Source organism: Nipponia nippon, unplaced genomic scaffold (assembly GCF_047370975.1).
Source record: "Nipponia nippon isolate SJK-2023a ecotype South Korea unplaced genomic scaffold, ASM4737097v1 scaffold_26, whole genome shotgun sequence".
Classification (NCBI taxonomy): Eukaryota; Metazoa; Chordata; class Aves; order Pelecaniformes; family Threskiornithidae; genus Nipponia; species Nipponia nippon.
Window position 1 is genome coordinate 3,091,853 of NW_028262343.1, and position 12,686 is coordinate 3,104,538.

At 41.7% G+C, this 12,686-nt stretch overlaps 2 protein-coding genes across 2 annotated transcripts in view; both read left to right on the forward strand.

Annotated features, from left to right (window-relative positions):
* The window catches only part of LOC148055160 (poly(A) RNA polymerase GLD2-like), a 51,423-nt gene extending 50,694 nt beyond the window's left edge, over positions 1–729 (forward strand). Inside the window, exons 7-8 of the mRNA XM_087762395.1 lie at positions 166–245; positions 700–729. Of these exons, the coding sequence (XP_087618521.1) occupies positions 166–245; positions 700–729 (110 nt within the window). The remainder of the gene's footprint in view (positions 1–165; positions 246–699) is intronic.
* Positions 730–5,463: 4,734 nt separating this feature from the next.
* LOC104016004 (uncharacterized) overlaps positions 5,464–12,686 on the forward strand; it is a 52,940-nt gene continuing 45,717 nt past the window's right edge. Inside the window, 1 exon segment of the mRNA XM_087762495.1 lies at positions 5,464–5,579. Within this exon segment, the coding sequence (XP_087618621.1) occupies positions 5,464–5,579 (116 nt within the window).

A 12,686-nucleotide genomic window follows, 5' to 3' on the forward strand; every position in this document is an offset into this window, starting at 1 on the left:
AAAGATTGAGAAGCAAAGTGGAATCAGCCACTCAAACACTCTTGGGAAGCAATGATATGTTAACTCCTCTGGGTTTTGCCTGATTACTTGCTTAGTGAAGACAGCATAGCTCTAGTTTGTTTGGGGTTTTTTTAACGCTTTTAATGTTTGTGTTTGATCTTGCAGAGCCCTTCGATGGGACAAACACTGCTAGAGCTGTACATGAAAAACAGAAGTTTGATATTATCAAAGATGAATTTCTAAAGGTAAAAAGTGCATCAGAGTTAATTTTTTCCAGTCACTTTGGTTTTCAAGATAGTTATACAAATGGCAGTCATTGAACCTGCCTGTTTCTGATGTTTGTTATGTTTATTATGTTTATTTTTATGCTTTGTACTATACATATGATAGAAAATTATTCTTAAAAATTTAAGAAGAGTATTAATGTCTGTATGCCGCTAAGCATCAGGCTTAAGTTGAAATGGGTGCTTGAAACAGTAGACCCTTTGTCTTAGAATTATCAATTTTACACACACAAGAAAATATAATGATAATTAATAGCTTTAGAATCACAACTTTATCTTCATTATTTCTTCCTACCTGAATTTGACTGGTAATAAACAATGTTTTATACCTCTTACTATCCCTTTTTTATAATATTGCCACCAACGGGTTTTTGCTGGTTTTTGACAACTGAATTAAATTGTTACTTCTCTTTAGGAAGACCACACTCATAATTTTAGAACATGAATAGTTCAAACTGGAGCTTTCACTGTTCCAGGTAGTGGAGGAGGCAAGGAAACTTTGAAGGAAGCAAGCAAAGATTTAGACCTTGGTTAAACATCCTTTGTCTAAAAATCCTTGCTGCCAACTCACTTATATGCTTGTCTCCTATCATAGGCATTGCATTTGGAATTATGTTCATATATCTGAGCTCAAATTCTGGTTTTCTGAGATCTCTGACTATTCATAATGTAGTTTATGACTAGGGATTAGTGTGCAGAACTGGCTTCCACCTTTAACCAGTTAGACTTCCTTGTATGCTGTCATCAGAGACTCCTGTTTACTCCAGTTAATCAAGTCCTTAAATATCTCTAGGGTTTCTCCAACAAAAAGGAAATCAATACCAGGTATTTGTAATAAAACAAATGCTATAAGGTGTTGCCTTTATATAGTCAGAAAAGGATAACTTCTTTGCTTTGTAATTCTGTTCAGAAATGTCAGTTTCCTTCTATTTAGCCATCTTAGCATATAAAATACTTAACTGTTCGCATACTTTTACATAATACATTTTATTTTGTGAATCTGCTAAAGCAGTGGTTTACAAGGTGTTTGGGCTCTCACACTGTTCTGTGAAATCAGAGTGAATTTCTTTTCAGAGTTTTCAATTAAAAAATTGGTTTCAAACCTGTGTGGTTTTCCAAAAAATGTAAAAGCAGTTGTTTGGTCCAAGCTGTCTGGAAGCCTGTATACTGGAGTGTTATGGCCCTGAAAAAAAATTCCTCTTTATTAGGAACCATAAGGAATGACAGTTGCTTAAAACTACAAGTACTTATGAATATCTTGCACTTTAAGAAGCCTAAGGAATCTGTTTCTTTCACTGCCATTGAGAGATTATTCTTCCTATGATTTTCATTACACATTGTGGTTTAAATGAATTCTACGTAAAGACAGGAGGGTCAGTTACTGCCTGCTGTGAGGTTACTTACTGCTCACTTCATGATCTAGTCATCTAAGATTTTGCCTTGCTTCTTAAAACAGCTTCCTTCTGCAAATTAAACAGTTTTAATCTGACTCTAACAACCTACTAAAATGTTCTCCCTCCATGTGTACGTTCCCCCTCCGTGCCTCTCCTCTTTAGAAGGTGGTAGATTTGGTCTCAGTGAAACATTCACTTTGACCTGCTTTATGTAAAATGCAACCAAAAGTTATTAGTACAGGATGATGTCTGGATTCAAAGATGTTCTACATGGATTTTGGGGAGAGGGGAGGAGAGGGCTGCTCTTTTTTTAAAAGGTGCTGGCTGTCTCTTTGTCTACAAAATGTAAAACTTTCCCAACATAGGACAACTAAGAAGGGACATACGTGTTCAAACTTGGCAAAAATGTATTTCAGGTGAGCTGGATGTGAGGCACAAAACTTTATGCATGTCTCTCTCTTACGAGTTTGCATTGGATCACCTAAGGTGTCAACATATCCCACACCTTAAATTATTGCTTTATATTTGAAACAGCTTCTTCCTATCTGTTTTTAAAATAGACAATTTTAAAAAAAAGTGATACCTCTATGCAACTCTGTAAAAATTGACCAACCAGCTCAGTGATCTTTTTAATACAAGCCAAGATCTATAGCCACAACGATCTGTGTCTTTAAAAAGAATCTTTTTGTGCTTTTTCTCAAGTTTATGTACTTCTGATAAACTATATTTATAATCAGAAATATAAAGTCTAGATGGTAGTTTTCCCCAAGTGTTTGGGGATGAGCCTGTTTGTTGCATCGTCTCTAACAACAGAAAATTCCCCAGTAATTTACTGTGTTAGCTAAGCAAGGTGCAAGCTGGTGTGACTTGGTTTAACTTGTAGCAAAAGAAGCTAGTGGGTAATCTGGCAAGAGCATGGAAAGTGGCAATTTTCTCATATATTTAAAACAAAAATCTGAAAGGTTCGGAAAAGAAATTTCACCAAATGTCATATTATATTATTTTCCTGTTAAGGCAAATGAGCAGCCCCACTTCCTGTGGAAGTGCCAGACAACTGGAATGGCAACGCGTGAACATAATGATCTTTGTTAAATGGTGGGCTGCAACTTTCTTCAGAAAACTTCAAATAAAATGCCACAAAATAAATTGTTTGGGGAGAGGGAGTAGGAGCTGAACTTTAACTAACTTTGGATTCAGTTCTGCATAGTCTGAAGTTGTTGAGAGGCTTAATGACCTGGATTTTCATCCACTCTGGCCAGGTATCCAGAGCAAGAAATCCACTAATGGCTATCATAAATCTTAGTGTTAGCGTCAAGTTTTCCCTTCTCAACTTCAATATAAAAACCTTCACTACACCTATCCCTTGGTGTGCACCCTAGCAGGAATGGTTTTTCTGGGAGACCTTTGGTAAAAGGTATTTTTTCATGGCTGACCAAGATTTCAGTGTGTGTGCAAGGCACTAACATCTTGAGGCTTCTTACTGCCTTGAAATGAAAATGCTTCAGTTCAGCTCTGTTATTTTAGGAATAGTTTTAACTACTTATTTTGGTATTGGGTTTGTCTGTCATTTCTCACCTTGTATAATGTCAGAAACTGCTAGTGTCTTGTCTAGGATTTTAGGAACTCTCTTCAGTCTTCTAGCAATACTTTTAATTAACAGGCTGAGTTGTACAGGAGGACCAAACATTAGCAAGAGCTTCCCATTCAATAACAGTAGTGCCAGAACTGGCATAGGCTGTATACTGTGAAACTTGAAGTTTGTCTTCTAGCTCTCTTGCTCTCGCTTCTCCTAAAATGTGATTTTGTAAATGTACTCTGTGTACCTTAAGGTGTTCTGACAGTATGAGAGGTTGTTGTTAAGAAATCCCTTACAAAGAATTCAATATAAACCAATTTAAAGACTCAAATTGAAGGGTGACCTTTTTTTGGGAGAAATAGGCAACCATAATAAAAGGATATAAGAGGATTTGCAGATAACATGAAGTTAGTGTTTGTGAATACCACCCCAAATGCTTATTTGGAACCAATACTTTACTTGAATTTAGGTCACTGGACTCAATTCACAGTATATTTGGTGTTAAATTTAAGTCCATCAGAGAATGTCACTCTTGATCTAATGGATTCTTCATGCTCTGGGGAATCTCGTGTATTTTGTAGTGTTTGTTTTTGTTATCTCTATTTTGTTCTTGTTTTCTCTAATCCTTTTGTGTTTTGATATAAATCTTTCTCTCATTGATCATACAGAGTATGATGCTTGTAGGAAGAGCATGAAAAAATATGCTATTTTGGTCAGCTTACAGGTCAAATTAAGTGGTGAGAAGTACAGAAGGGAGAGCACTAGGTCTGGAAATAATTTGAAGGGATACTGGTAAAAGGGTACTGACCTTTCTCTTGCTGTGTTGAAGACTGAATCAAAACTTGTGCAATATGTGTATGCTTAGTATATAAGCATTTCTACAAGACTGTAATGCTCTTCTCTTCCATGCGTAAAGAATGCTAAGTCCTCTACCTTAAAAATTTTCATTGTGCTGTGTACGCTGTCTTTGTGCTCATGATAAAATCTGGAGTTTAAGTTTAGTATCTCTTTCAAATACACTTCTTCGAGAAATTATGTTTTGACCTTGTAAATTGTGTACCTCCACTGGGTAGGTCAGGAGAGCAGACAGGTTTTATCTGTACATGCTGTTTAGGAAATATTTCACTTAAAGTGAATTTGTCAGTAGAATTTATTTTAGCATTGCAGAGAGAGCTTGTATTCAGAAATACCTGCTTGGGTGTTTCTGTACTTATAACACTAGGAAGAGTTTGCTGATTGATTTATAACCAGCTATTTATTTGAAGAAAAAAAAAAAAGAAAAAAATTATTAAAAAGTTATACAATGTTTTATACCTGAAATAACTTGAAAGTTCTTTATTTAGAATCAGAGTTTTGGTGCTTCTCTCTCTCTTTTAAAAAATTCTTTTTTTTAAAAATTCATTATTTGGCTAGTACATATTCCCATTTTGTCTGTGAAAAGCACTGCATTTTGTGTGAAATGCAGAATAATAAAGGGAAAACATGGCTTAACCTAAACCCTACAGAGTTTGTCTTTGATTTAAATTAAAATTGGTTCAAGTCCACTGGAAGAAGAAATTTGAAATGTCCTGTGATTTAACACATCGACAAATTTGGGGGTTCAAATATATTCCCTGCATCTTGTTAAAAACTACAGTGCATCTGATACCTCTTACAGTATGGTATTAATTATTAAAGGCTCGTGTCCTAGGCTCATCCACTAGTAATTGTATTTGACCTTTCTCGCTCAAAGAAGTCTTGCCTTGAGGCACTCTGAGTCTCCCAGTGGGCTCAGGGTTGGAACTTGCTTTTGAACATGCTAAATGCACCTTTTTGTGGGGGCACAAGAAAGCTCTCCTTCTGCTTCATGTGTGCTGTCCACCCCGAATTCATTAGAGCCAGTTTGGGAAGGTCCGCCAGGGCCCCAGCTCCTTCTTCCCTGCCCTGCTCCGCTGTCTTTGTTGTAAAAATACCTCTGCAGCAGCAATGGGCAGGCAAAGGGCCCGAGCAGCACAGATAGATGGCTGTCAGGTTTTGCCATGTGTCCTGGCACCCTTGGACCCAGGGTAGGACTGGCAGTGACTCAGTGCTGTAACTTCACTGCCTTCTATTTAAAGACTGCCCTGAGTCAGAAGTAAGAGCTGCTGGGGATGACAGTTGCTTCAGGCAACCCTGGGGAGGACAGGGTTGGGGGTAAAAATCACCAGCGACAGCCTGAGCTGGGAAGGGCATGGAGGGGTACCACAGCACTGAGCGTGACAGGGCATCTGAGACCTTGTCCTTCATAGAGGATGAAGAAGAGGAGGAGGCTGTGGACCCAGAGGAAGCGGAGGAGCTGACTAACAGGTACTGCCTCCCCCAGGGACCCACAGCCTCAAGGGAAGCTGGCACCTTCCTCTCAAAGCACCAGCCCCGGGGGGGATGCTAGGATTGGGGCCCAGCACTGGGTTTAGTGCATTTTCCTCCCTTCCCTTCCCCGGTTGCCACAGATAAAAAGTGTGGGAAGGTGAGGTGTGCGTGTGCGTGTGTGTGTGTGTTTTGGATGGGTATGGTTGTAATTAAGTTTTGTGCATTAAGCATCTGCCCTGAGTTCCCTGAAAGCTTTTCTATTTAAAGATCCTCTGGCATGCCAGCTCAAGTGGCATCTCCCTCTGCTCCTCCCTTTCTGGCTGACTCTTTGTCACATATCGATCTTAAATGCTCTGCAGATTTACCTGTCAGGGAGAAAATGGTCAAAGAATATAATGGCGCACTGAAATTTGTTCCTTTTTACTGCCCTTTCTTCCTTTCCACTTATCCCTCCCTCTTCATTCTCTTCTTCCCCAAAAAGGAAAAACTTGTTCCACGCACTCACCACCGCTGGTCAGGATTTGTGTAGCTGATTTTTTGGGTGGAATGAGGAATATTTTATCACTTTGATTTTTTTTCTTAATAACTGTTGTCCTAATATTGCATTCCTACTGTCAGGAAAATAACAAGAGAGACAGCGGCCCAGCACCCAGTGCGTGGCACTGGTCCTGTGCAGGATGTGGAGGCATCTGCAATTCGATCCACGTTTACAGACTCCTCTGACCATGCCAACGCTGTTGGTTTCAAAAAGAGACCATGAGGCCTGAGAGTCCACCTGCACATATTGGGTCGCAAGATTTCTTCCTTGTCTTGAGTAAGGCCTATCAGTTTTGGGTGGATACTGTAGGAAGAACCAAAAACATTAATGTTGACAATTTAAGGTATTTTCAGAAACCACGTTTTTAAGAAATTTGGGTCATACAGTTCCTAAAACCTAAGTGCTGTGGAGCCATCCTGTGTTTACAAACCTCTCCAAGTATATCACAGTTCAAAGCACTTTCTAACTTTGCTGATGGTCACTGGAAGACGGTAAGATGGCAGAACAGAGGTGAGGGGACTCTGCAGCCTAACCCACCCTGAGTGCTGTGGGAATGAAATTCAAATGGAAACGTAGCCCAGGACTGTAGAAAAACCTCCTTGCAGTGGAAATGGAGAGCTAGTTTTCCAAAGAAGTAGGAGGACACCCCCGGTGTGTAACGCTGCTTTTCTCCTGAGGCAGATGTTGATTCTCCAGTCCCATACTGGCAGAGAGAGGGGTTATGTGACTATAAATGTTACTTGTGCATGGATGTAGCTGCAATCCTACAAGAAAACAAGCTGAAGTCAGTGGAGTGGAGCTACTCACTGCAGACAGCTAAAACACAACTGACTGGATATTTTTTAATGCAATCTGCTAGTAACGCAATGGCTAATAATAAAACTCAAATTGTAAAACATAAGTGGGAATGGCTAACTTTTCCCTTAAAGGGAGGGAAATACATGTAGCCTCGCAGTTATTTACTGCTTGTGCTGGGAGGATGGCTTCTCCACAGGTGCCTTTTAGTAGCTCCCTGCAGCTGATCTTGCTTCTGGCTGGCAGCCTCCGCAATGCAAACTTGGGCATTGCATCTCACCATTTAATTAAATCACAGCAATCATTCCCTTTAGCTCTCAGTTATATTAAGAATTGCAGAGTCTATCTCTATCCTTAACCATCTTACTAATAAGAGAGGTCAAAGTCTAACAGAGAAGCTTTTAACAGCTGTGCTCAGTGGTAACTGAGTATGTTTAACTCCATTTGATTAGTTTAATTAGGCTAATGGAGATGTAAAATTTTGGGTTTGGCACAGGTATGGTAACTGCACTGAGTGCTCAGAAATAGCTTAGTAAAGTTAAATAAAACTGACTCTTTAACAGCTTAAATTTTGTTGTTGCAAATGTCAGTGTGGTTGTTGAGCTTAAGGCCTTCTCCTGTGCTTAGTGCCTGGGCAGAACTCCTGAGAGGTGCTGGCTAAGCAAGAACAGCTGGGCTGAGCCCCTGAGACATACTTACTCAGTCTGTAAGCTAATTATTTGTTGACAAACAGGTTTTCAAGCCCCTGTTGCAGAACAGAATTTTTTTGTGCTTTGAAAATGTAGCTTAGAGGAGATGTAACCAATATGCAAACTTAGCTGAAGACAGCCTGTCCTGGACTCTGCTGTCATTGATTTATTTTTAACAACCCCAAGCTCTCTGCTGCTTTCTTCTTCCTCCTCTGCATGCAGTTGAACAGCACCTGGTTGTGCAACGTTGCAGTCAGTGGGAGCTCCTTCTATTTCCATCTTTCAAGCATGCTAAATATCCTCATTCCTATTTTATAAAAGAGTTAGGCAGCAAGATGGCTGGCCCAAGGTCAGCAAGCACTCATGCGACAGAAGCAGAAGAGTCCTGGTGTTCCCCCGGGACCCTACTCCCTTCACGCTACCCCCCTGAGCCCTGACTGACCTGTTCCACTTCCACACCAGTCCCTCTTGTAGCAGCCATGGAGCCTGGCGTGGCTTTTGCCGCAGTTTTCACCATGCAGCTGAGCAGCCTGGCATCTGCAACCTGCTCTTCCCCACCAAGCATGAGCGGGCACCTGCATACAGGGCTCCGGTGGCATGTCAGGGTTAGGTTTGTTTTCTTCCCATCAGCTCTCAGGCCCCCTCATGTTACTGACAGCGCTTCTGAGGACTAACAGAAAATAGTGCCTGCCCAATGGGAACTGCTTTCCTATAGGGGATGTGCCACTTAATTCATAAGTATCCTCAGTGTGTTCAATAAAATCCCAAAAGCTTCGGCAGAGTTTATGACTTGCCCCAAAATTATGATGCATGCACATAAAAAGTAAAGTTCAGGTTTCACATCTTTATTACTCTTTTTAATGTAATCTTTAAATAATTTGGTTTCCTAACACAGGTTTTTATGCAAGTAATGAGACTAACATGAGGCATCGGAACCTATTATAAAGATGGCATAAGACATCATGCCCTTGTCAGCACAAATAACCCACTGATCTTCAGAGAGTTCATGCAATATTTTCTTGCCTTTGGGCATTTTACTATCTGAGATTGACAGATTGTGGCAGCTGTCTTTTGTTTCTAGGTCCACGTAGAATTAATCATCTAAACAGGGAAAATATTTTAAAAGCACATATTGTGTATTTTAAGGCAAACATGAGTATGAAGTTAATAGGTTTTAATTTTTGTGATAACTGAGAGATTAAAGTCTAGCTATAGGAAGATAGTTTACTGGTTAACTGGTTTATGTACCTGCTGGAATATCTGAGTCTCTAACAACTACGTGACACGTGAGCTGCTGTTATACGGTTCTGTCTCTCAGACTATTCCTGGCTGATTTCCTTTTGCAGTGGGAGGGTCTCAGAATGTGTCTATATGCAGGGCTTACCTAAAAATGGCTCTGCAGCCGATTTATATGTGTTTCCATGTAGCTGGTTTGCCTGGAATGAGTATGGAGCTGTTTTTATCTATTCATTTAGTGATGACCTAAGAGCAGTAAATGGGGAGAAAGTCCTGGAGTTCTGGATTTTTTTTTTTTTTTTTTTTTAATGAAGAGGTCCTCCCACGAGAAGATTAGAGATGTGGAAGCTTTAGAGCCAAGTCTAGCTTAGGATGAGTGGTGAAATGGATGAAAGGGGAAGCAAAGTGGAGAAGGAGGCTGCCTGCCACCCAGGGAATGCTGCATTATCCAGGAGAGTGAAGGAGTTGAATGATAGCAAATGGGATGGTGGGAGAGAAGGGGGTGGAAAGGGGAGCACTGGGGATTTGTCTTCCCAAGAAAAAGTTTGGCATACCCTCCCCAAAGCAAAGTAAGAAAGACGTGGGGAAAGGGTGCGTGATTTTTAGTTTCCTAATCAGGCAGCGCCTGACTTGGGCCGGTGTGGAAGGGGCTGACAGGGCCGTTTGTCCACCGCCGGCTGCAGGCGCGTGTGCGCGGGGAAGGCTAGAGCGGCGGGAAGCAGAGGCTTTCCAGCACCCTGCACGAGCCATTTCGAGCGCCGCGGGGCGGAGGCTCGAGTTACAGGGCGCCGGGAGCAGCCGAATGGGGCGAAGCATCGAGGCGGGGGCGTTGCAGTGGGGAGCGGCTCAGCTGGGGACGCTACCATGCCTCCTGGCCCCTGCCGGTGGCCGCCGCAACCGAGAAAAATACTTCACTCCGTGTTTTCAAGTTGTGGGTGCTGGCTGAGGACAAAGCGAGTCAAAGTACGTACCTTAGGGCATGACTGTTTCTGAAGGACTGATATTTAAGCACAAAATAATTTTCAGTTAATTTTTGGCAAAGAGGCCAAATGAAAATCTGTATTGCAGGTACTGGAGAAGTTTTGCACTATGAGTATAAATGAAGCCTATGAAAAGCCTTCCTGTGGCTTTTGTTTTCTGTCAAAGGGTGTGGAGGAAGGTTAAATCGATTGGCTTTTCACCCTTCTTGTTTTGTTTCTCTTCAGCCTTTTATAGAATATTAACTGAGTCCTTGATAAAGCTCTAGATTGCAGTTTGGATTTGAAATAACACTTGGACTTTGAGAAGTTCCCTATTAGGTCTCAACAAAGTGATTAAATCGCTGTGTAAAAGGAAGTCTCCCACCCAGACCAAAGTGTTTGTTCAATACCTGTGCTCCTTCCACAACCTGTATGGTAGAGAATCCAAAATGCAAGAGCAATGCAGACCTCTGGGGCACGAAGGTGCTGCGGTTTCTCAAGCAGCACCTGAAGCTGCAACCGGAAACGCCACTGGGCCATGCCACGACCTGACGTCTGGAAAAGAGACCAGCACCACAGTGGGTTGTATCACTTCTCAGGCATTTGCAAGCATCAGGGATGGAACAAAATGTCTGAGACTGGCCCAACTCCTGGCTCCCAGCAACTCTTAATAAAAATCAGTTTTGTAGCAGAAAGCGAGTAGCTGTCTTATTGCTTTTAGATAATTATTCATTTGAATTTGGACAGATGCATGAGCCACTGTGTTGCCAGAAGGGGCATCATTAACACTGAAGGAAGTTATCAGCAGGTTAACAAGTGAAAGGCTAGGTTTAAATTAGTGGGTTTCTGTAGCTCCTAATTCTCTTACCCTGAAGAAGGAGATGGATGAACTATAGCCCTAGGAAATGCAGAGCAATAGGCAGAGACCTTGCTGAGCATACTGGTCACTGTAGGGGAAAAGGAGCAGCATGGTAAAGGCAAAAACTACAGGAATGTACAGAACAAAAACACAAACACAGAAAAAGAAAATATTTCCTTCAACTGGGAAGGCAAGTTGGCCAATACCAATTTTTTTACCCCCCTGCCCTGTGTCTGCAGGGTTCAGGTAGGAGCCTTTAGGGGATGAGAGATCTTTTCAGTGCAGGCTATTGCCACAGCTTGACATCTCAGTCTGGGTTGTTTTCAGCTTGCAAGGTGTCATGCAGCAAACAACAGCAAATTTTGTTGATACCAGGAGTTGATACCAAGGTCTGATGTGAAGAGGATGAAGGGAGGGTCTGGAGGATTTTAGAAAGCTGATGGGCTGGCTATGCTTCTCTGCAATGATGGTGGTGTAGTACAGTACTCAGCATGTCTGAACACGACTGCTCCAGCAGCTGCGGAGGTGAAAACTCTTCCCTGGTAAGATACGTAAGTGAATGTGTGCCCAGCCTGCTGGGCTGGACTAGAAACCTGAAATCCCAGCAGATGCAGAATGGAAGTCGTAGTGAGAAGCAGAGGACTGTGAGAAGCAGAAGGAGGCGATAAAATCTGGTTTTTGAGCTATTATGACAGGAAGCACAAAAAGGTTGTCAGTGTCTTCAAGAATTATAAAAGGTTTGAGCCAGAAAACAAGGCAGCACTGGCTTTTGTCCCCGAATGTCAGTGGTTTCATACCTGCATTTATGGAGCCGAAACATTACGAACGTCTTTTTGCAATGGCAGACACTTCCTCTGACTAGAGAGGGGTCTTTCAGCTACTACTGTGCAGTGTACAAATTGTATACAAAACTAGGGCAGCATTTGGAAGTATATTGGGAGAAAATGCCTGATTTCTGTGTCTTTCATTCTGGCCTTAAAAATATAAAGCACCAGCTCATTGCACTGTAGAGAAATATGGACTGTGACTGCAACTTTGGATATGAGACAATGACGTGAATAATTCAAGCTTTTTGCATAGGCGGGGCCAGGGCAGCCCATTCTTATTCACTAATATCAGCTGAAGTGGGAGTGCTGCTCTGTTCTGCAAGGGGTTTTATTTAACACCAGGTAGTGCAGAAAAATAGGTAAAAAAATATGAGGGCTATTGAGAAGTTGAAAAATGTTAAAAAAAAAAAAAAAAATTAGGCATCTGTTATTGTGGACTCAAATAAGCCCTGAAAGCTTCCTCAGTACTAATGCTATTGATTTTTTTATTTTATTTTTTTGCTATGCCCAAGTCAACCTAATGCCAAGCCAACTGGCAAAGGAAAAGCTAGCAGCAAGGTTGGTATAGATTTGTTTGCTTTGTCTTTTCTGCTGACCTGTAAATCTTACCTTATAGAGCTAGTCTTGCTAGAGAGTACTACGCCTAGTCTGTAGTACAGATAAACAGCTGGAAATGCTGGGGTTTTGTTTTTTGTTTGGAGGCTGCGTGTTTGGGGTTTTTGGCTAAGACGTGATTATTTAATATTGCACTGTCAGTCTCGCACTGAATTGTGGGATTTAGTCCAAGCTGTCCTGCTGGGCACAGTCTCCAGTCCAGCCCAGTCACCACAACTGGCTCTAAGTCCCATCACTGGGCTTCGATATCACATTATCCCACCACTGCCTGGTCAGGCTGTTGTCCCACAGGATGACTTCAGTCTTCAGTTAGCACCGAGCACATCAGAGGTGAGATGGTCCATGCATCAGTCTGCATGGACCTCAGTGTGGGCCAGCCCGGTGCAGCCCTTCTTGTGCTGTGCTGTGCTCTGGAGAGCAAATTCATGGAAAAGGCCAGCACTGCTAGTATCAGAATTACCTTTTTGTTTCCAATAGGTACTGAGCAGTTTTGCTGAATGCCCTTTACAAAAATGTTACGGTTAGGAGAGTTTTTGCTTGATGGAGAGATTATGGCCCTCTCAGGATTTCCTCTTCTCCTTGTCGC